At 34.2% G+C, this 26,055-nt stretch overlaps 1 protein-coding gene across 1 annotated transcript in view; it reads left to right on the forward strand.

Annotated features, from left to right (window-relative positions):
- The window catches only part of FSTL5 (follistatin like 5), a 793,609-nt gene that overhangs the window by 60,821 nt on the left and 706,733 nt on the right, over window positions 1-26,055 (forward strand). The window contains exon 2 of the mRNA XM_042935151.1: window positions 14,233-14,374. Coding sequence (XP_042791085.1) covers window positions 14,233-14,374 — 142 coding nt within the window. The remainder of the gene's footprint in view (window positions 1-14,232; window positions 14,375-26,055) is intronic.

Genomic DNA, 26,055 nt, shown 5'->3' on the forward strand with positions numbered 1-26,055 from the left:
AGCCAGAGAAACTTCTTACTAGACATGTTGTGAAAGGCAAGGGAACAAAAGCAGTGGACTCTTGATTTGGGCTCAGGTCATGATCTCATGATTTGAGAGTCTGAGTGCCACACTGGGCTCTGCATTCTCTGCGGAGAGCACAGAGCCTGCTTGGGATTCTTTCTCCCTCTCTCTCTGCGCCTCTTGTGCTCACATGTGCTTGCTTTCTCTCTCTCTCAAAATAAATAAATAAACTTAAAAAAATAAAGAACAATATAATTTCAAATCTTGGCAAACATACCTATAGGCATTTAAATAAAAGTTAAATGGAGAGGTTACACATTAGGTTATACACAAAAATAAAAAATGGATAATAGAATACTATGGAGAAATTTATCAAGAATATAATGCTAATAATAAATAAATAAATTTAACAAAGAGAGTGCCAAAAACTGCCAAGAAAAAGAATACATTCCCTACAAAGGAATGGCAAGTAGATTAACAGAAGCCTTTTCGTTAAATTAGTATAAGCCACAAAGCATTTCAAAGTGTTGGAGAGAAAGTATTCCATATCTAGGATTACCTACCTACCTAAAATATGTTATTTTACCTAAATATTAAGTGCAAGACAATGATATTTTAAAACACAAAGAACAAGACAGTTTGCCTCTTATTGACCCACAGTGAAAAATTATAGAAAGATTTACCTCAGCATAGAAGTAAACCATTAGAAATGTATAGTGTGCAGGAAAAAAAAAATGACAAATGCAGAAGTTAAATTAACTATTGACTTTAACTATAATATAATAACTGCTATCTTTTAAAGGTGAGGCTACTTTATTACTAATTTCATGTAAGGTCTAATATTTTCAAAACATGTTGAAAACTTACACTATTTTGTTTTTCAGGTGAAATATACATTGAATATTTTAGACAGTAGAAATCCATCTAGAGCATCTAAATGAAGAAGGGAAAATGTATTGAAAATGTATCAGTCCAATTGAAAGTATGAAAAGAGAGTAATAGAAGTTATACAATGCTTAAAAAAACAAAACACACATACATGCAAAAAAATCTAGTAGTAGAAATGTTGAAGTATATCAATCTTCATGAATGTAAAAGGCTTATATTCACTTACTAAAGATAGATTTTCATAATGGTTAACCAAAACTTCTTGGGCTGCTTAGAAAGTAAACACCTTAAGTAAATTGCACTGACAAAGATAAATCCAAATTGAATGGGAATCACAACTAGCTCTGATGAAGAGCTTTATATGCTCATTTAAAAATTGATACAGAAGAGAAAAGAACCAAGGGTTTTCCTTACTGAATATCAAGAATTATTATAAAACTCTAGTAATTCAAGTATGTACTATCTGCATAGGAATAGATAGGTTAAAGGAATCAAATAGAGTATTTAAAAACATAACCACAATGCAGAGAAACCCAGCCTTTAACCAAGATAAAGTTACAAGTCAGATAAACTGCTTGAAAAACTTTAGGTGAGTAGAATACAGTTAAGGTAAAAATAAAATTAAAATACAAGAAAAATAAAGTAAAATATTGTCACCATACTATGCCACAAGTTAATTCCAGATCAATGAAAAGACTAAAATGAAAAACTTCAGATGAAAATACATGTATGAGAATATTTTTGGTGAAAGGAGGTTTTCTTTTTAAATATTACAGTTATCACAAACAATTAAGCAAAAAATGTATACATTATAATTAGAGACTGTATATGTTACAATTAAAAATGAAAATAGAAAATAGAATTCAAAATTTATTTTAAAAATCAGAAGTTGTTCAATGGAGGGGAAGCTATGTCCCCTGAGCCAGTTTTCCTTCATGCTTTATAGGCAATTGCGCCCCCCAAGGGCTGGTCTCAGCTATTTTTGTGTTTACTGTAGGACAATAACTGGGCTGAGTCAAACTTGTAGCTTGCTTTTTCAAGAAAAGTAATGAAATGAAAGAAGCATTTAAGTGTGCTTGAGGGAAGTTTTGATAGATTCTCCAGCTACCCCTCCGTATTTCTCAGCTGCTTTCTGGGTGTTCAAGGACCCATTTTGCAATAGATTCCCTTATTAAAGAAACTTGAGAGGCATTTCTCTCAGCCTCCAGCTGCAAGGAATCATTATGGTCATTTCTGGTTCTAATTCCATAAGAACAGGGGAAGGGAGATAAATTTTACTAGCGGTTTTGAGCCCAGCCAGTTCTGTTGGGAGTTTTATATTCAGTACCCAGAAAAGAAGACATGGAGAACCAAAGTCGCTTTAAAAAAAAAAAAAGGATTGGTTGTCAGGGTTACAGGATTTTTCAGAATTACAAGTGTCCTGAAGCAGGCCATCTGAGGGTTGGATGTTGCTGCTAAATTTTGTTATCTGCCTTTAGACTAGAGACAGTATCTAGATGTAGTTGCAGGTTAGCTCCAATTCTATATAGGTAAATTCCATGTAGTATTTACCCCTAAATTTAATTAGAAGGAGACATCCCAAAGGACCGCTTGTGTGAAATTCTTAGAAATCAAACTGGTACCTGTGCCTTGCCTTTATTTTATTCTTGAAGCATTTGCTTCGAAAGATGGATACTGTAGGAAGTTGGTAAGGATATATTGCCTGGATTCACATGCCTAGGCTACCTAAATCAGTGGCTTTTGTATTGATTGACTGTTATCAAGAATGTGCAAGCACATGGTATACTTGGCCTGAAGCACTGTAAATATCCAATAAACACTTTTTACTGTTATATCATAACACATTATGTTACTGCTCTTTTTCATCTTTCTTCAGGTTTCTTTATTTCAAAATCTGTTGATTTTTTTAATCCAACTTTTTACCTCTAGTTTATTTTTCGAATTTGAAACAGTGGTATAAAATAAAATGCAAGTTCTCTTATGTCCCTTAGAAAACTAACTCAAATTGGCTGCGGTTTTGCTCATGACTTGTATTTTAATCGCCAGCTACCATTGGCCTCATAACTAGCTAGTATAGTTTCTGTTACTTCCTGTTAGGAATTAATTGGAAAGTTTCAACTGCTCTTGTCTGCTTTGGTTCAAATCACTGGTAATGTGCTTATGTTCAGTTGACTTAGCTGAAATCTATCTTTATGTTTGGTTTACTCACTGCTTTCTTTGTCTTTCATGAAAGTACACAGGTTTTGATTTTGAGAAATGTTTTGAAAATCCTCACGGCAGAATTAGGTCACGTTAACCTATATTCCCTCTTTTCCTTACACACCACAGTGGCCCAGATCTCTCCTTTTGGGAAGGCATTAGGTTGTTCTGAAAAATATTCAGGTCCCAATGATTTCTTCTAACTAACTGTGGACTCCATCATTGGACTTTCCCATACTTTTGTGAATACGAAGTAGAATACCTCTGAGACCCAGCTGACCTGAACAAATGGGCAAGTTTTCCCCATGGCATTTCAGTTTTAAATACAGAAGAAATTAAGTTGTTCCCTGTGCAGCACTTCATTGTTAAACTGTGACAGAATATTTTTTTCTTGTACTATAAACGTAGTCCCAGATTTAAAGAACATAGGCTGCTAGAAACCTTGGTATGGAATAGGTTGAATTTAAAATCTGTCTGACATTGACAAAATTGCAATGATTTTTTTTAATAGCAAATAAAATCTGTAACATAGTACCTTTGGGATTTTAGACAGAGTCAATCCTAAGAGCTGCATTCTTCCTTAATTTACATTTTAAGTGCTCATCAAGGTAGAAGGCAATGAATTCAGAAGACAGAGCTTATAATGATTTTCTCTTCTCTTGAATTAGAGCAATATCTTCAAGGTCATATAATATATTATTATTTTTAAACTTTTAAAACATAATTTTTCATGTTATATCAAGCAAAGTTATTGCAGCTTAGATACAAACTAGGATCACAGGACTTTTACACCAGACATACATGAAATTGCTTTTCCTTAGCCAACATTTTGCAGTGTGCAATGAAATTATATCCATAGTGTTTGAGAGAAAACAAGCAAACAATGGTCAATGATTGGTTAGTTTTAGTTTCCATAATTACTTCCAGTTGGTACTTTGAAAATAAGGAGGAAATTACTTAGAACTCTCAGCTTGTATTATTATGACATACAGATGTTATTCCTTAATTTTTTCTTGAAAATACAAATTAAAAGACAAAGAAAAAAATGAACTTTATCATTCTGATTAATTTTTTCTTCTTTGAACTTAACATACCAAACCTCTGGGATATCAGCTTTAAGAGATCAGATGAATAAAGAAAAAGTGTAAGAAGAGACCACAGAAGGATGGCTAGAAAAGTGAAGGGAGATCGTTGGAGTCTTGTGTGATTGAAGCTACAGGGAGAAAGGTCAAGTAAAGTGGTCACTTTCCTAAGAGCACTTCCTTTTTTTAAATTTTTAAAAAATGTTTATTTATTTTTGAGAGAGAGAGAGAGAGAGAAAGAGAGAGAGACAGAATCCAAAGTAGGCGCCAGCACAGAGCCTGATGTGGGGCTTGAACCCATGAACTGTGAGATTAGGACCTGAGCTGAAGTTCGAGGCTTAACCAACTGAGCCACCCAGGTGCCCCTGTGAGAGAACTTTCAATGGATTAGTTGGTGAAGCTGGATTTCAGTTGGTTGAGAATTATAGTGCGAGTGTTAAGAAAATCAGTTTATGAACACAGCCACAGGGAGAATCCATATCTTTTTATTTTAGCTATTGTTCTTTCTACTATAGCATGCTGCTACTCAGCATTACAAATACTTTTGGTACAGTTTTTAGCAATGAATATTTTCAGTTTATCAACCACAAGAAGAAAAGTGCCTGCTTGATGTCAGATTTCTGTGAAAATGAGCTAAAACTCAGAAATTCAACATGTCAAATAAACTGCATACAAAGATACAGGAACATTATTGAAGCTGCTTCTTTTATGAAATTGTCACACATAACCCAGGTGGACATACAGTGTAGAAAAGCTAAGTGCAGAATATTAAGATATATCATGCTATCGTGGTTATATTAGTCAATGTTTTTTAACCACTTATTCTGTACCATGTTGCAGGCGGCAGCTTTTAGGAAGGTGGAGAATTGATGCCCCTTTAGGTGTACGTATAAACATATATAATCCAGAATATTCATTCAAGTTTATTATAAAATAACTCCAGTTTATTAATTGGAAGAAGGAACTGACAGAAGATTTGATAAACTGTATGGAAATAATTACATAAAGTTTTTTTAATTGTTTAAATGTATTTATTTTTGAGACAGAGAGAGAGAGAGACAGAGCATGAGCAGGGAAGGGACAGAGAGAGAGGGAGACCCAGAATCGGAAGCAGGCTCCAGGCTCTGAGCTGTCAGCACAGAGCCTGACACGGGGCTCGAACTCACAGACTGTGAGATCATGACCTGAACTGAAGTCAGACACCCAACTGACTGAGCCACCCAGGCACCCCACATAAAGTTTATTTTTAAATATTGTCTATTGAAGGCCATCATAAACAAAAAGACATATGGAATTAATTTAATTTCAACCTATACATAACATACTTTTTTACTATTGAATCATGAATGTGTTATAAAGTCAAGTCTGGGGACCTTCTTTGGGAGATTGAATATTAGTCACTATATGTTGTCTTTTTTTCTGCCTAAGTTTGAGGCACCAGTACATGCAATTTGAAGTCCAGGCTATTGTAAGGTTATATAATTTAATAAAATTCCTTGTTTAAGTCAGCTAGACCCAAAGTTTCATTCTGTTTCAGTTGTCAAACATGCTTTAAAAAAATAATAATAATACTATATATCTATATATCTATATATCTCCTGTACTATATATAACCATTGTATAGAACTATAAACTTCTATATGGTTATATATCTCTCACAAATTTTATATATATATACATATATATGTATATATATATATACATATATATGTATATATATATATACATATATATGTATATATATATATACATATATATGTATATATATATACATATATATTCATAAAATCACTTATTCATATAATAGTATATGCTTATATATAACAAATATATCTAAAACTACTGTATAACTACAGTTACATAAGTGCTACTGTAACCATGTATTTATAACTTTAACCACAGCTATATATAACCATCTTCCCAGTGAAGATCATTTTGATCAAACAAGTGTACAAACAAAATTATCCAAAAATTCTACTTGAACAATATGATTCTGTAGAGATGGTGATGCTGAAGTCCTTTCTGTTGGCTTTTGGAAACTCTTTCTGTTGGCTTTCTATTTATATTAAACATAAAGTTGTTGGGGTTCACAGAGCTTCGGCTTCTAAACAGTGCCTTAGACACTTAAAATTTTTGTACACGTGTTATTTATTTCCATAGTGAATGGATTCTGGTCAGAAGTGTTGTAGCATTTAAAAGAAAAATACCGTATTTGGAATCAGGAGAGTGACATTACACGCCTATGACTACTTTCCTTGTAAGCACAAATGCTATTCTTGCTGCTTACTATTGTCCTCCCCTATAAAAAGAAAGGGTAACACTAGGTGTCTAATATGAATTTCACTTCTCTTATCTTGTATTCTGTGTTGAAGTTCATTTTTTTATCTTAAAAATGTTTTTAGTGCACCAGAGTGATTAATATAACTGCAGCATAGTTTTGTAAGGCAAAGATGGCTTTGGAAAACAAATATTTACCACCCAACATACTTTTCATAATGTGGGATTTTCAATTGTTTAAAGGAGAGTACTCACATCTTTTTTAAAAAATTAAATGGAATTCAGTGTGAATATTTTCGCCTAATGCAAGCTTAAATTATTATACATTTCACACTGCAGTCCTTCCAAAATGCCAATGAATATATTTTATCTATATTTAGCTTCTTTCTTTTTCAAATTAAGCTGGCTATTGAAAGGTATAATTGGTTTGAATCTGGACAGTTTTGTTCATCCAAATTAATGACTCAGATGTCATTGAAATCAAAGTTCCTCCTTTGAGAGTTAAATTAATTTAATGGTCATAATTCTTATTATTTAACACTTCTATTCTTATCTTAGATGTTAAGAAAAAAGTATACTGCACATGTTATACTCTTTCAATACAGAGTTTTATATTTAAAAGTTTTGGTCTTTTCAGAAATATGAACCGATAAGGTGGGATTAAGAACTAAAGAAGTTTCCATGTTTTTGAGTGTTTCCATATAGAATTGAAAGACACTCACCCATGCAGTATGGACAGAGAAGTCACATAGCTATTGTTCTCATTATCACTGCATTTGTTAATATGTATCTCCATTTACATTGATCCAAAGTGAATGTCAAGTGAAAGATTCTCTCTTCCACTAGTATTCAGTCTAAATAAGTAGTTGTTTGTCCTCTATGGCTACTTCATGTACAGGCTATTCTTCTATATCTGCATCATTTTGTGCATGTTGAAAGTAGAATTAAATCACAGAATCATGGGTCAAAGGTGATTGGAGTCAGCCTTGGATTCCATTTTGACAATAACCAGTTTTGTGAACTTGGAAACCTTATCCTGATAAGTTTCTCTTTCTTTATATTTAGTTCAAATAAGCAATAATATCTATCAGAAAATATTTTTTGGATAATTAAATATTATTAGGTATCATCCTAGTATGTCTAGTAGGATATGTATGACGTGTTTTTCCTTTGCTCTTCTCCTGTATGGTTCTACAGTATGAAAGTGGTGACTCTTAGCTGTTTTCTTTTTCTTTTTTTTTTTTAATTATACTTATTGGACTGGATATTTGAAGAAAGGACAATGATTAGGAGATTACATTGCTCTGATGAGGATAATCTACTAATAGAGGGAAAGAATCTACTTCTGTGATAGGGAGAATATATTTCCCATAACAAAAGTAGATCCTTTGGAAAAATTTTTATCCTAGGAGAAATACTAAATTAGAACTCAACCTCAGAGTTCAAAGCCATGGGTATGAAGTTAAAGTGGGTCAAAAGATACAAACAGGTACTGCAGCAGATCTGCCTGATAGATACAAAGAAGTCTCTCCCATCTTTCCAACTTCAGTTGAGCTAAGGAATGAAAAGACTGTCAGTTCTTGACAAGGGAGGCTTTTCCACAGGAACTCCCCACTGAAAACCTGGTTTTGATCCAGTTGTAAAACAAAAGCTTTTTATAATAACAGCAACTTGAATTCTAGATTGATTTCATAGTCAGTTTTAATGAATATTTTCAATTACATGAAGAATATTAAGAATCCCTTAATGTATACCTACTATTTCAAATTAATTACTTATCACCATTAATTTATTCATTCATTTATCTATCTAAAAATATTTATTGAGCTCATGCTGTATGCCAGGTACTGCTCTAATTCACACAGGTAATTAACAAAGTCCTGTCTTTATGGAACTAATGTTCTGGTTGGAAACGTAGACTACACAAACCAGTAAAAAATATAGCATGGCAGATGATAATACCTGTGGCTTCCAGTCATTGCATTCCAATGAAAATTTCCATCTATCTTTTTCTTCAAAATTAAAATTTCACTATTTTCATTTTCTCTACCTTCTAGCAGCATTTATTCCTTATTTTGACTAAAACTGCCTGAGGGCTTAGTCTTTGGACCTCTTCTCCTTTCCAACCTCTTCCCATCTCATACCTGGGTTAGATGACATATAAATGCTAAGAACTCCAAATAGGTATATCTAGCCCATACCTCTTTGCTGAACTTCAGGTTCCTATATCCCAATGAATATTCAACATCTCCAATAGGACTACCAAAAGGCCTCTCAAAAAAGGAATAATAGTTTTCTCCCTCAAACTTGTTTTTCCCCATATCCTTATCCAGATCAGTAAATCTACCCAGAAGGAATAATCTGGTATAGATTCTAGACTATATAGTGTCATAAATCCCTTCCTGCAGATGAGGCCCAAGTAATGCAATTGGTTTTGTTTAGGTTATACAGTATGACACGAGGTAGGTTAAAAGTCAATTTTTCTGTCTCATAGAATTATAGAATACCAAAAAGGAAAAAAAAAAGTAGTAATAATTTAGGCCACCTCCCTGTTTCAGAAGAGAACAGAGAAGTCTATGGAAGTTAAGAAACTCCCTAGATTGTGACGGAACCAGTTTAGTGTATCTCCCTCTGCAGCTATATAAGGATGTAAACCTTCTTAAATCAATCACCACCGTGCAAGGTGAAAAGACACTTAAGGGAGATATGTAAAAATTGCAGCAGAGAGCAGCAAAGTCCATGTGAAATTGACAGGGGAGATTTCACAAAGGAAGTGACTGGGGATATTTCTTGGAAGACCTATAGTAGTTTTCTAGGCTGGAGTGAGAGGCAGTGAGGGTACTTCCGGTGAAACCCTCAGATACTTGACTTTTCTGCAACCTTTGATAATATTGGGAATTGCTTCACCTTGATATTCTTTTCATTCATAGACATAATACCAGTTTCCTTCCCCATCTCAAATGCTACATTTTGTTCCTAAGGCAATACTTGAACACTCTTAGTTTGTTTTCCCAAATGGTGAGATTCTAGAGAATGTGTAAACAAATCAAAATCCCTGAAATATTTGAATCTACTAAATCATGTAACTACTCTAAATCCTACTGCCATAAGCAGCACAGCATGTTACACCATATGGTGAATAAAATAGTTTGATTCAGAGAAAAATATTATTTTCTGAAGAAAAGAAACCTCTTTCCATTCCCCTTACCATTTTCGAATCTAACTTTGTTAAATCAAACATTAAGCAGATACTTTTTAGATTTGTGAACATTTTGTTTTCCCTAAGTTAATAAAGAGATTGTTTTCTGATGCTTCCATATACAGTTGGGGTTACAAGGAAAAGTCATAGGATCATTATTGCACCATCTGTTCCAGCTGGTTTGTTTTAGTCACATGCTCCTCAGTGTTCTTACTGAGCTATCACAAACTGCCAATTAATTATGAAAAGCTAACAGGTTGTCAGAGGTTATAGTACTGAGAAAGTTAGATCATGAGTCAGTATATCCTGGGATCGATTACTACAGATTTACAATTTCCAGAACACCTTCTGTGGATGAGTGAACTTTTAAAGACATAATAATGGCATCCTTTGGATCCTGTAGCTGAAGAGAAATAAGAAACTGATGATTATTTTCTGAGCATCCATCAAGAAGAGTCATCTTTTTATTTAGTTTGCTAATTGATTGCTGTATAATTGGATTCAAATATTTTCTTAGTAATATCTTAGTGAAGAAAATCTTGCAAGGTAGCCCTTCACAGAAGATAAATGCAGAAATTGGTTGTGTTCTTTTGTCTTGTCTAACACTCAGTGTTGAGCTCAAATGCCTATCTGTACTAGAAATACAAAACAAAGAGATATGACTTTTAATATCAGTTGTTTCATTTTATCTGTGGTATCAAGTAAATCACTCCAGTTGCATGATAGCTTTTGCTGAGATAAAGCATTCATATTTTAAAATTTTGTGTAACTTGGTATTATTAAGAAATTTTATACTTGAAAATTCTAGGACTATCAATGAAAAAATTAATCATGGTTAGTAATATGAAAAGTGGATTTAAATGTTATAAATAAGTTGTATATGATGCACTGAAGGCTTACATGTTGACTTGTTATTAACTTTTGGTGAAATTTCTTAAAGTAGATATTCCTAGTCTATTGCCTCTTGGAAGAGAAAATATTTCAGGAGACTGTTGAACTAATTATCAATGTGTGGAAGTTTACTTACCCAAAATTTATGAGATTTTTGGTCACCTATTAAAATTTTGTTCATTCAGTCTATATAGTATATGAAATATTTGTAGCCCTGTGGAATATATGTGTGTGACTGTGTGTGCATGTGTGTGAGAGTGCATTAGAAAGAGGAAGAAAAAGCGGTGCCTGGGTTAAACCACCGACTTTGGCTCAAGCCATGATCTCGTGGTTTGTGAGGTTGAGACCTGTGTCAGGCTCTGTGCTCACAGCTCAGAGCCTGGTGCCTGGTTTGGATTCTGTCTCCCTCTCTCTCTTCCCCTCCCCCACTCATGCTCTGTGTCTCTCTCGATTTCTCAAAAGTAAATAAACATTAAAAGAGAGAGAGAGGAAGAAAAAGAGAAACCCTTAAATGTTCAGCTTAAGAAATTTATGACTTCACCTTTACCCCATCATGGTGGGACAAGGTTGTGATCATACCTCTTTTCTCCCTCTCCTGTTTGACAACAGAGTAAAATAGTATTCAGAACCCTTAGAAAATATCCCTTCAGCTCAGTTGGTACTGTTTGCTTTATTCTTGGGCTCTATCTTGGATTTAAAATATTCCATCCAGTTGTCTTATAAACAAATATTTACCTCTGAGAGAAGGATTAGACTATACATCAAAATGACAGCAAAGGGATGGATTGCAAATGAAATTATTTAGTTTTCTGGGTTAGTTTTCAGACATTTTGTAGTGGTAGTGAAATAGGAATTGCATTCAATTTCATCAAAATGCAAAAAACACACTCTGTTTTTTACTATTGAATGCAGGATGACATTCATTTATGCATTCATTTATTGAGTGTCTAGTAGGTACCAGACAATTTGCCAGTCCCAGATGATATAATGCTAAAAAGAAAAAAAACAACAACCCAGATCCCTGCATTCATGAACTTTGAAGGAGATTATAATTATATAATGCAGTGAAGAAGACCAACATTATTCAAATTATCACATTAATGATGTCTAATTACAAATGGTTGCTCTGAAATGAAGGGGAACTGATCTATGAGAATGACTAGTTAAGAAATGCAATTCAGGCTTGGTGTGATGAGGACAACCCTTAAGGGATATGTTTGATATGTGAAGGCCTTTGGGTGATAAATGGGGGTGGGGAGAGGTGAATTTCAAATGGTGGAAATACTGTATGAAAGTCTTATAGTGAGAATGGACCAAGTAAGTTCAGTGTGGCTGGAGAGCAGTTCTTTGGAGGAAGAGAAAGATATGCACAGCCTAGACTTATAGATTATTTCAGGGATTTTGGTTTTTATTTCAAGGGTAAATGAGTATATCTTAAAGTTATTAACAAGGGCAATTACATCATGATATTTGCTTTTGACATGATCACTCAGGCTATTGGGTAGGGAATAATTCAAGGTGTATGTGCGTAAATGTGGATGGCCACTGAGGATGTGATTGAGGCAATTTAGGGGACAAGTGGTGCTGATAATTGAACTAGGGTTGTGACAGTAGACTGGAAAGAAACTAATATTTGGGATATATAGTTTGAAGGTAGAACTAACAGAATTTAAGGGTGGGTTTGATATGAAAGGTAAAGGAGACAAATCTGTCTCCTTTGTCTCTGGCTTGAGTAAATAAATGAGTGGAAATCTGGGAAAGCATGACTTTATGTGGGGTTTGTATACTATAAACTGTTTTTGAAACATAAAGGTGGAGTTGTTAAGTAGGCTAACTATGCCAATCTGGAGATTGGATGAGAAGCAATAATATAAAGGTTTCCCCTGCTATCTGTAAGTATAGCCTTTCTATAAAAACTTTCATAAGCCAAAAAGCATAAAATGAAGAAGGAATTGTCATTAATTTATACTGAAAAATTTTTGAATGTTCTCAGACCCCCCAAAAAACCCTCTTAGTCTTTTCTGATACCTTAGGAGACATCTTGCTCACAGATGCACAAAATAAATCAAGATAAAGCATGGGCGCTCACAGACACAGTTCAAAGCTCTGGTGGCTTGGTGCTGACATGTTGAATGTAGGTGCCTGGGAAGGGGCTTGGTTGGGCCATTGTCTCTGCTCCATGCTCCTGAAGCGCTCTGCTTCCTTAAGGGCTGACTGCAAAACAAATGCTCAATACTGTTAACCCCTTTCACCTTTTTGTTTTGAGAAAGCAAAAATCGCCTTCGCATTTCTTTTGGTTAGTGAAAACAGGTACTAATGTAGCTGTTCAGTAGAAGCAAAGTGGTCTAAGGTAAGTTTCAAAAAGCAGGAGGTAGATGTAATTAAAACCACAGATGTTGTTGAATGTTTGGCTGCATGAATAGAGTAGGTAAGTGGCTAACAACAAAAATTTGATAAACTATAGTATTAAAGAGTGAAGCAAAGGAGTGGGATGAACTTGCAAAAGGGCTGAGAAGGAGTTTTCTTTACAGAAATTCTACAGAAATGGAAGTCAGGGGTGTCATAAAATTCCAGGTAAAGTGACCATTTCTTGAAAAAAAGAAATGTTACTTGGATAGGGTGATAGAAATGCTTGCATGGACTCGGTTCAGAAGTTAGCTAGAATGAGATACACAACTCTTTCAGAAAATTCAAAAAGTAGAAGAGAAAAATGATCTTTAAAAAATCTTAAAAAACCTTAAGATTTGAGCATCTTTAAAGATGGACGTTAATAATTGGGTGGGCAGTTTAGAAAACAGTAACCAGCATGGTTAAATACTTGGTTAAGTTTCTCAAGAAGTCAGATGTACAGTATGGATTAGGCAGGAGCAGAAAGAGCTCTTTTTTTGGGGGGGGGCACATTAGGTGCAAATATATGTTGGTGAAAATGATAAAAAGAAATATAGTTTAATTCAAAGCATTGATTTGTTGGTTAGGAAGAGGGCTTAGAGTTATATGATAATAAGTTTATGCCATTTTACAATTTCTTTTGTGTGTCCAAAGACACAGAGAAGTGGAAAGACTCGTATAGTTTTGAGTTTAAAGCACTTATGAAGAAATTTTTTGAAAATATTCTTTGTGATAGTGTTGGAAAAATGCACTCACAACTCAATATAACTGTCTGCCTAATTGTTGTTGTACCTCAGTTTATTAAGTGCCTACCATAGAAGACTGCCTTATCAAACTGTCAGCAGTCTTTACTAGTGAATTATTTTAGTTAAGTGATATTCATCAAATGTACTCAAAGAGGAGTTCAAGATTTATAAGTATGTTGATAATTGTACTCTATACACATGCTTAGAAAATTAACCATGGTTTAAAGTCGGGTTTTTGTTTTTTTTTTCATTTTCATTTTCTTTCAACTTGATTTTAATTATTTTTTTCCTCAATACATTTTGATTGGCTTCTATATTTCTATGTATGTAATGTTGTGTAAAGCTGTACGAGTGAGAAATTTTTTAACAAACTGTTTGTTACGATGAAGGGGATCCTAATCTTTAATTGGAGAGGCTTACCTGTTATGGATTCAGTTGACAGTTGCCTACAAGTATTGATTAGATCTGTGGAGATTTCTATGCACTATTGAATATTTCTTGATGCATTTTTTAAATATATAATGCATTTTCTGATTACTTGCAATGCTAATTTTCACAGGTGGAAAGCAATAAGAATGTTTAAGTGCTGGTCAGCTGTTTTGGTTCTTGGATTCATTTTTCTGGAGTCAGAAGGAAGGCCAACCAAAGAAGCAGGATATGGCCTTAAATCCTACCAACCTCTAATAAGATTGCGACACAAGGTACAGTCACCACTCTGAATTTGCACACAATGCCTACCAATTATGAACTAAACTACTAGGTGTCTGCTTTATTATTCACTCAGGAGCACTTATGTCAGTATATGCCTTCAGAATAAAATTTCCATATAAAAATGCACATTTAAAAATGAGAAATGACTAATTTAGAAATTTATAATTTGGGGAATTAAATATTTCTGGACAAAATATAGAGATGGTTTATTGAAAAAAAAATCATTAAAATTTACATTAAGCCATAGTAATGGATTTATAAAAATAAGTAAATCTGTTAACCTAATCAATCAGATAGTTTCTGTCATTTCCATATTAAGTTTAGGACTTTTTAAACTAAACATAAGTGTTATGTTTTTTAATTAGCGATAAAAGTAAATAAAAAAGGATATCTATTCCATCTGGAGATATATAGGTTGACAAAGAATTAGAATTTGTAGAAATCATTAGACATTTTAATTTCATAAAATTCATGTTATTTTATATTGGGCAAATACATCACTTCCTTATGTTAAATATTTTCAAACATAAAATAAGTTGATATTTAGACATACTATAAATTATATAGATTACTTATGTTAATTAATTAATTATATTAATTATATTATACTTATATTAATTAAGCTAGTGCTTTTATTTTAATAACAGATCATTATGCTAAAGCAGTTTCATCCAATCAAATTAATTTAATCGAATTAGATTAAATCAAATCAAATCAATACATTTTGGTCTTAATAGAAAGCAGATAATAATAATAATTATGGGAGAAAATATATATTTTAAAATTTCTTATGTTACTTGTCTTAAAAGAAACACTTGAAATAAATATAAGTACAGTTGACCCTTGAACAACATGGGGTTATTTAACATGGGGTTAGGGGCACTGACCCCTGCATAGTCAAAAATCTAAGCATAACTTTTGACTACCTCAAATCTTAAATACTAATAGGCTACTGTTGACTGATAATATAAACAGTTGATTAACACAGATTTTGTATTGTATATGTATTATATGCTATATTCTCACAATAAAGTTAGCTAGAGAAAAAAACATTTTTAAAAATTAGAAGGAAAAGAAAATTTACATTTATACTACTGTACTACATTTATTTAAAACATCATGTATAAGTGGACCCACCCAGTTCAAACCTGTGTTGTATAAATACATGTATGTTTTCATGCATATATTTTTGCTAAAAATTCTTTCATAATATTACAGCGTTTTGATAAAATAGGTTACTTTTACTTGGATTTCTATGTGCCAGACCATAGGGTAAGCTCTTAAATGTCATATTTTATTTAATCTCCAAACAATCTTATAAAGATGTACCAGTTTAATTTTATATATGAAAAATCAATTTTATAGAAACATTAAGGGATTCAATGAATGCATACATTTATTAAACATATTAACTGACCAGGGTAATGTGAAGTATAAGCTTGATAGCCAGAAAAGAAATAAAATAAGTAAAATATGAAAATATACTTCAATGTCAAAAATCATTGTTGAAATTTATTCATGTGTGAAAGGAAATAAGTTTCTAGGTAAATGCAGCTGGAGAATTGGACCTGTTCTGCTACCTTTCAATTATCATTTGTGTTCCCTACCTCACAGACTGTCAGTTTCATCCTACTCCAATTTTTAGAAATAATAACTGCTTTATGAATATTCTGAAAACATTATTAATGCAATGTATGGCTTATTTTGTTACATACTAGTAATTATTTAATCTTTCCGTTTGTCTCCCCTGAGTTATATGTTTTGAGGTCGGAAACTATGCCTTTCTAATCTTTTCATTCTGGTGCCATGAGTATAATTGATACTGTTTAATTGACTCCATGGCAGAGAAATGATCAGCAGAATGCATGGCTATGCTGTTTTTATTGTTCTTCTGCTAAATATAATACCACAGGTTTTTATGTGTCAGTGTACTTTTATAAACCATTTTGAATTAAATGTGGATATTGAAGATAAATTATTTATCATGTATTGCCATGAGATTTAAACCTTTAAAGAAAAGAAACAACACAGTGAGTCAAGCCTGTTTTAGAAACACAGATAATCACTCCAAATGATCAAAGTTACCTCTCAGTCTTTTCCATCTCTATGGGTCTTACCTCTGAATAGTTACAGATAATATATTATTACTGTTATTTAAAAACAAAATGGCAGAGAATATTAGTAATACCTAACTTTCCAACAATTTTGGACAGAGGTAAAATTAAGTTATAAAAGGATTTCGTGAATGTGTGTGTGAAAGTGTGTATCTTGACAAAAGTAAAGAATATCCTAGGTTGTGCCGGTCCCTGCCAAAACCCCACCAAGTACTTTCCACTCACTAGCAACACCCCTACCCAACCACAGGGAATACAAGGTCTTTATTTCCCCAAGACCTTGAGGATTAAGCTCATTATAGTCTGTCTATCTATCTATCTATCTATCTATCTATCTATCTATATAAAGTAGGCTCCAACATGGGGCTTGAACTCGACCCTGAGATCAAGACCTGAGCTGAGATCAAGAGTCATGTGCTCAACCGACTAAGCCACCCAGGCACCCTGCCTTTATTTCTGTTTGAATCAATTATTATTTAGATTCCAGAAATGCCCTGCCATCCTTTTTCCACTGATTCCCATTTCAGTTATGCTTAGTTGCAACGTTAGTGGTAAGGCTTTCACAAACCATAATTAAAAACTGTTACAGTCACAGACATTTTCTATCTCTCCTTTTAAAATACATTTTCATCTATAGAACTTATCACCATTTGTCATATATATTTATATGAGAAATATATATGTTTTATATGTGTATGTGTATATTTGACTTATTTATTAGTTTATTGGATTGTTCCCTTCCATCATGATGTGAGCCACTATTCATCTTGCTATCCTACAGCACCTAAAATTGTATTTGGCACATGACCAACATTTAATAAATATGTATGGAATGAATGATTCCACCTGCTGACTAGAATAAGGCTGAAATCATATATTATATGGTATATATAATTATATTATATAGTTTATTATAATTATTAATAAATTAGGTATGATTTTTCTATTAATTTATCATAGTAAAATCAACAGAGAAATACTTAATAAAATGTTTAAAATAGATTATTTTAACATACATGAATTAATTTACTATTATTTGTTATTTCCTATTATTTGTTATTATTTATTGTAAATAAAAATGGTTTTATTTAAATCACAAAGAATATAAATGTCTATATTTCTGTAAGACTTAGGGAATACACGAGAAGATTTTCTATTTGGTTTAGGCTCCACTGTATTGAATATATTTATTGACTAAAAAACTATAAAATAAATAATAGATAAAATAGATCTTGAGATATAATTAGCTATTTTCCACATTTTCCCCAGAAAGATGTCAGTACTTTGAGTCTAAACAAATATTATGTTTAGGACTCATGTTTACCAAATGTTTGTGTGCCAACTGTATAATGAATCCTCGTTAGGGAGAAAAAGTGAAATGTGACTTATTTGTCAGATTACATAGAAATACATTGTAGATAGAAATATAAATATATATGTACATATTTTTTATCATTTATAACTATATGTACACATAAATATGATTGAAAACCTATGTCTGTGTCTCAAGATAAAAATGAATACCATATAAATTCATCATGTTAATTATAGAAATTCTAATTATAGTCCACAGTATGTCTGAAGGAGCTGATCATGTGTTTTAACTGCTGTGTTATCCAACAGGCATTTATGAAACATCAAATGTAAGGATTCAGTAGCTTTATTCCATACATTAGGTCATTTAATTATGAATATTCATATGCAGTAAGGAATTTTATTATTTCTTAGATGAGGAAATTAGATTCACAAATGTATAGTAATTTTTACTGTCACATACCTAGAAATTTAGGAGAAAGGATTTAGGATTGAATACACAGAGACTAAATAATGCAGAGTACACAATGAGAACTTTTTATAGTAATTTGACCTATGTGCCATATATTTCCTATTCTCCCCACATTCTGATCACATTGTAGGAAGGTAGGATATTATATCCCTCTGTCGTTGGATGGGACTGTGTGTGTAGTTCTGGCCAATGAGTTAATAGAAGTGCCATGGAATGCATCTGGACTGAACATTTGACTACACTTACAAAATGTTCCTGAACTCTCTTTTTCCTCTAGCATTACAAACAGCATCTGTTCAAGGTAGTGGTTGCTTAATCATCCCAAGTATCTAAATAACTAGGAGGAGTAAAACACCCAGGTAATTAGTGATTGTCTTGAAAGGTAAAATGAAAGAGAGAAAAAACAAAATAAAACAAAACACTTTCATTTTAAACCACTGAGATTTGGGAGTTGTTTGTTATCAGCATGACCATAGCCTATCCTCACCAATAAGGACAGAACTAGAACTTAAACTCTTATCACCTAATCAGAAATCCTGGGTTCCTTTGTCTGTACCATCCTGGTTTCTTATTTTATTTCCATTCTTTGGATTTTTCTTACTCTCTTTTCTCTATTTCTTTCTTGTCGTTACTTCTTTCTGGGTCATAATTTCCCATCATAGTATAATTTCCTATTGTATTTACAGCCCTTAACATGTGTGTCCTAATATTTTAGCATACTGTCATATACTCTAATTGGTTGGTTGTAAATCCTGTTAGGAACAGAACTATACCTTACATCCCTTTTCTTACCTATAGCGCTGATCACATTGCTGCATCATTTGCTGCTACTAATAATCAAAGTCAGGCTTGAAGGAAGACCTTATGAGGACAACAGGAGTGTTCTTTGAGTATACCTAGTGGTGCCACTTAAAGACCTTAAAATGCTTACATCTTTATGTGACCAGAGAATGCTATGTCCAACTTAATGGTACAGAACTACTCCTGCAAACCAAAAGGGGTTTATGATTCCTTTACCTTCTAAATCAAAATGTTTGTCTATGAGAGTAGTTACTATATAAATGGACAGAGTTAGCATAATTTAATACATCCATAGAGTGTTGCTATGCACCATTTTACAGAATACTTCAAAGATGTCATTTGTGGGAGATGAGTTTTTTCTTTGGTATTAAAGAATAGTAGCTGTGGATTGGTGAGAGTAGTAGGAGAGAACTCTAGGGCAGGAGACAAACATTAAACAGCTCATCAAAACCATGACTGCTTAGAGGCTGGAAACCTTCAGGCAAACCAGGCAGCATTATTTCCTGACTGAGGAAAAATTGTTCCATTCCATCTGAAATATCTGACTGCTTGTAGCATGTTCAACAGAAGGATCTTAAAATGTTAATATATTCTGCAGAGGTCAGAAAGCAAATCAGCACAGTAGATAAGAGCAACAAATGGTGGCAATGAAGGGAGTGAGGGAGTACTGGTCAAATAATCAACTAAATATTAAAGACTGCACTAAGTAATATATAAATCGAACTATTTATGCCATATACATCATAATGGCCGAATATTATTAATAAATCACAGATTTTTTCTAGTCAAGTAAATTATGTTTGAAAAATAAGAATATTTTTGGAATTTTATTTCTGAGAAATGAAATTCCAGTATTAACTGAGCTAGTTCCCGGACCAGGTTAAACGAGCACATATCACAGAGAATGCTACATGAGAAGATATGTGAGTTGAAGGACACCATGTCTATTGTATGGCCCATAAGCCTGCCTTTTCTTTGTATCAGAGAAAAACATGACCTTTATTACTCTGACGGCAAGTATTCCTGCCCTTCTCTGTGAATGGACATACAAACTCTTCTAAGGCTATAAATACACTTTCTCTTTGCTCCAGTGAGAGATGTTATCTCTATGTTTCAAGACAGTTTTCTATCCAAATATCCCTGGCAAGATAGTCCAGAGCAAATGGCTCAGTGTCTCTGTACATGAGGCCTCAGTACATGAGGGGCCATGGAAGATTTTCTCTCAATGCATATGGAGAGCACCACATTTAACAGGAAGTTAGAATTGCCATCAGGTATATCTAAAGCCAAAATTAATTCTGTGTGTGTTTCCAAGTTGATGTGAACACCCAGTATGTGGTTATAGGATCGTCTTACCTTTCACCTGGTTAACTTTGTCCTTTCTGGAACTCTAAGGGGAGAGAAATAGTTTTCTCACCTTTGGATGTGTTGCTTGCATGTTTGTTCCATCAAACCAGGGTATATTTGATAAACTGGGGAAAATTGGCATGCAGTGGACTTAATCATTCTGCCTAACAAAACTAAGTCAAGAAAGGGATATATCTAACTTTTAAAATTCTCAAGGTGAAGACCTGCTACAGAAAATTGTCATTTTATCCCTTCAAGAATGAATTCTCAAAGCAGTACTGTTATTATAGATGTGTAAGGTGGTATGCAAAACAGGATGCTCCTTTACAGTTCTCTGACTCTACATTAAACTATTTTTTGTAAACCTTTAAAAGTAGCTATAACTTGAAAGACTGGAGCTACTTTGCATTGAAGATTTAAAGTTTTGAAACGTTAAAAATATGATGTTTTAGCATTCTATTTACATCTATTCACAAAGTATAACAAAGTAGGCAAATAAAGTCAAATTTATATAGTACATTAAAGCCAAGCTTGTGAGAATTCCAGAAAACTACTTATGTATCAGCCTTGGGCACATATCATGTTTTCTACCATCCCAATATGGATTTTCATGTGATTTGAGTCACAGTGCTTCCTCCAATGCAATGATTTGAAAAATTATCCTGATAGTTAAAAAATGGTTTTACCCCTGTTTTTCTAACAGTCATTGATTTGTTTACTAATCAACAAATACCAAAATATTAGGACCTACGTACAATGAAATAAGTTTGTCATTACTGTTCATTTTCTTTAGGTTGACTTCCAAAGCCTTCTTATGTTTAGATCTGGTTGTCTTTTCTCACCATTTCTGTGGCGAGGAGAGTACTACATCATATTAGCTTGATAGAAAATCCACCTATTAACACATCCTTATTATTTGCTAATTAAGCACATTATGCTACTTTATATTCAAAAAACAAAATATAGGTATGTTGTTTATAACAGGGTTCAATGTGGATATGCTACACTGTAGATGTAGGAAAAAGGATTGTGAGTTAACAGGTCGTGAGTTAAAGGTGAATGAAGTAGAAATGCCTTTATCTGATCATTAATATTAATATATTGCATGATAGCATTTGCATTCACCACTTTAATGTGTAAATTAATTATAAGTTGTTTTGTACATCTTCAATTATTAAAATTCTATTGTGAATTCAATTACCACACCTCTGTATTATAAATGAAAGGAAATATCCTGATTCATGAGCTTGATATTCAGCATGTTTAAAAGATAAACACCCTATGGTATATGAACCACAAATGAGTGTGTGGTATTACTTTTAACTAATATTACTCACTGTTTATTTCAGGCATCAGTTCCCTATGTATGAGCTGAGAGTTAGGTTTTTAGAGCCACAAAATAGTAGAAAATATTCAATCCATTTAAAAATATATATAAAGCCAAGGACCTGAGAGGAAAATTTCTTTGTTGAGGATCACACAGGTGGGTGTTGCTTGGCTAATATTAGAATCCAGATTTTCCAACTTCCAAAACAGTTTTATTTTCCTTTAACACTCAAGTCCAGGTTTTCATCAGCAAAAATATGCATTCACTCATTATATCAACACACATTTATTAAATAGCTGCTGAACAAAATGCTTCAAATTAAGTTCTTAAATACACTTGCTGGTATGCCTGTGATCATTGGTGAAGTAAACCTCTCAAATGAGTGGGTTGAAAATACAATAAAAGACCTTATTTAATATATAGCAAGGGAACTGACCCTCAGGGAGAGCCAGTGCCAAGTTTGCTTCATAGAGAGTAGTCTACAGGAAATTTAGTAGTCTACAGCATATTTGCTGGGCTAGGCACTAGAAAAAACATGCTTAGTTAAGTTGTTGAACTAGTCACCAGGCTGTCTGAAAGTGATTGTGAGTTTATCAGTTGTGTGGGTTAAACAAACAGCCCATTCAGAGATGGGGTTGTCAGTCATTACACTAACAATTGGTAGAGATATTTGACAACATAAAAATTCTATTTTAAACATTCTGTCAGGGGCTTCTGGGTGGCTCAGTTGGTTAATGGTCAGACTTCAGCTCAGGTCATAGTCTCAAGGTTCGTGGGCTTGAGCCCCGTGTCAGGCTCTGTGCTAACAGCTCAGAGCCTGGAGCCTGCTTTGGATTCTGTGTCGCCCTCTCTCTCTCTCTCTCTTCCCCGCTCATGCTCTGTCTCTGTCTCTCTCAAAAATAAATAATAAACATTAAAAGTATTAAACATTCTGTCAGAAGTTTGCTTATATATTCTATCAGAAATCCTGGCAATGTGGTTTTGTTTTTGCCTCTTTTAGTCTTTCTCAATTTTCTTAACAGGCTTTTTTAAAATTTGTTTTTCCAAGGTAATTTCTTTTTAATTTTTTTTTTATTTGAGTATAGTTGACATGCAATGTTATCTTAGTTTCAGGTGTACAACATAGTGATTCAGTAACTCTATATGTTATGCTTACTACTATTTTCAGTGCAGTTTTAGGTTAACAACCAAAGTGAGCCCAAGTTCAGAGTGCCCATATTCCTCTTGGCACCACACCTGTGCACCCCTCCTCCACTATCAACCTTCTGCTGGATATTTTGCCATTTAGATTTATATAAATCTTTTATAAAGACGTCACAAAAACGAGTGTTCTGACGATATTCAAATAAGTAAACAAATATAACATAAAATTTTAAAATCTATTATTTGAAGTGATGTAAACATTCTCTTAAGTGTGTAAATGTTTAATCGCTTATATTGTATTTCTTTCAAATTTATATTTTATTTCTTTTAAATTTTAAATATACAGCAAATTTGAATGAACTTTACAGTGAATGTTCATGTAACCAAAACCTAGACAAATATTTTCTTATGCTTGATTTTCACATATATGTGTATATGTTTGTGTGTATCTCCATTCCTCTTTTAATTTATTAATCTACCATATTTTTTATTTATTTCAAATTATAGACAGTACACTTTTCTGTCTTAAATACTTTAGTACATATCATTAATTAGAGTTAAATATTTATTTAGAGATTTTTTTTCTTTTGAGATGACATTTTATACACAATGGAAAGGTCTGCTCTTATGTTTTTATTCTTTGAATTTTGACAAATGTGTGCACATCTGCAATAAATACCAAAATACATGGGGCACCTGGGTGGCTCAGACAGTTGAGCGTCAGACTTCGACTCAGGTCATGATGTCCCATTCGTGGGTTTAAGCCCTGTAACAGAGCCCCCTTCAGATCCTCTGTCTGCCTTTCTCTCTGCCACTCAACTCTTTCTCTCAAAAATAAACATTAAAAAATTCAAAACACAATTATTTCGGGGAAGATGGTGGCATAGGAGGCCAATGGGCTCACTTCATCCTGCTGATCACTTAGATTCCATGACATCTGCCTAAATAACCCAGAAAAATGCCAGAAGACTAGCAGAACGGACTCTCCAGAGCCAAGCATAGACAAGAGACCCACGGAAGAGGGTTGGAAGGGCAGAGAGGCGGTGCACGCTACAGGGACTGGCAGGAGGGAGCCGGGGTGGTGGAAGGGCAGCCCACCCTGCAAGGCAGAGCCCCAGAGTCTGGCTTGCAAAAGCAGAGGGACCAGACTCCCTGAGTTCTGACAGCCAGTGGGACTTAATATCTGGAATGTTAAAAGTCAACAGCTCTGCTCTCGGAGAGCAGGGAGGGCAATAGGACTGGGAGGGACTGTTGTTGAGCCCCAGAAGGAGAGCTCGGTGGGAGAACAAAGGCACTGGCAAGTGCCATTTCCCTCTCACATCCCCCAGCTGAAATTCCAAAGGGAACCAGTTCCCGTCACTGAACTTTCTTGCACCTTGCAAACGCCTAGCACTGTGCTTCTGTGGATCAATCCCTCTGACGGGCCTGCCTCTCTCCCAGTGCTGCAGGTCCCCTCCTGCAAGGGACCACCAAAGGCAAAGCAAGCTAAGACTGCCCCTCCCACCCCTGTTCACCTTGTGGATCCACACTGGCTAATATGTCCTATCCCATCAGAGCAGCACCACAAGCCTGGCAGTGTGCAAGTAGCCCAGACAGGGGCCACACCACTCCACAGTGAGTCCTGCCCCTGGGAGAGGGGAAGATAAGGTACACACCAGGCTGACTGTGGCCCCAGCAGTGGGCTGGGGACAGACATCGGGTCTGCCTGCGGCCCCGCCCACCAACACAGTTACTCTGGACAGCACAGGAGAAGTGCCCTGCAGTTTGGAGCTACCACAGGGACTACCCAAAATGACAAAATGGAAGAATTCTCCTCAAAAGAAACTCCAGGAAGTAGCGACAACTAATGAATTGATCAAAACTGATTTAAACAATATAACAGAACAAGAATTCAGAATAATAGTCATAAAATTAATCGCTGGACTTGAAAAAAGCATAGAGGACAGCAGAGACTCTATTGCTACAGAGATCAAGGAACTAAAAAATAGTCATGAGGAACTAAAAAATGCTATAAATGAGGTGGAAAATAAAATGGAGGCGGCCATTGCATGGATTGAAGAAGCAGAGGAGAGAATAGGTGAATTAGAAGATAAAATTATGGAAAAAGAGAAATCTGAGAAAAAGATAAAAAATCCAGTAGTATAAGGGGAGAATTAGAGAACTAAGTGATGCAATCAAATGGAACAATATCCGTATCATAGGAATTCCAGAAGAAGAAGAAGAGAGAAAGGGGCTGAAGATGTACTTGAACAAATCATAGCTGAGAACTTCCCTGATCTGGGGAAGGAAAAAGGCATTGAAATCCAAGAGGCACCGAGAACTCCCTTCAGACGTAACTTGAATCAATCTTCTGCACGACATATCATAGTGAAACTGGCAAAATACAAGGATAAAGAGAGAATTCTGAAAGCAGCTAGGGATAAACAAGCTCTAACTTACAAAGGTAGACCCTTAAGAGTAGTGGCAGACCTATCTACTGAAACTTGGCAGGCCAGAAAGGAATGTCAGGAAATCTTCAATGTGATGAACAGAAAAAAATATGCAGCTGAGAATCCTTTATCCAGCAAGTCTGTCATTTAGAATAGAAGGAGAGATAAAGGTCTTGCCAAACAAACAAAAACTGAAGGAATTCATCACCACGAAACCAGCCCTACAAGAGATCATAAGGGGGATTCTGTGAGTGAAATGTTGCAAGGACCACAAAGGACCAGAAACATCACTACAAGCATGAAACCTACAGACATCACAATGACTCTAAACCCATAACTTTCTATAATAACACTGAATGTAAATGGACTAAATGTTCCAACCAAAAGACATAGGGTATCAGAATGGATAAAAAAAACAAGACCCATCTATTTGCTGTCTACAAGAGACTCATTTTGGGCCTGAGGACACCTTCAGATTGAAAGTGAGGGGATGGAGAATTATTTCTCATGCCACTGGAAGTCAAAAGAAAGCTCGAGTAGCCATACTTATATCAGACACACTAGATTTTAAATTAAAGGCTGTAACAAGAGATGAAGAAGGGCATTATATAATAATTACAGGGTCTATCCATCAGGAAGAGCTAACAATTATAAATGTCTATACACTGAATACGGGAGCCCCCAAATATATAAAACAATTACTCACAAACATAAGCAACCTTAT

The sequence above is a fragment of the Panthera leo genome, chromosome B1 (assembly GCF_018350215.1).
Source record: "Panthera leo isolate Ple1 chromosome B1, P.leo_Ple1_pat1.1, whole genome shotgun sequence".
Lineage (NCBI taxonomy): Eukaryota > Metazoa > Chordata > Mammalia > Carnivora > Felidae > Panthera > Panthera leo.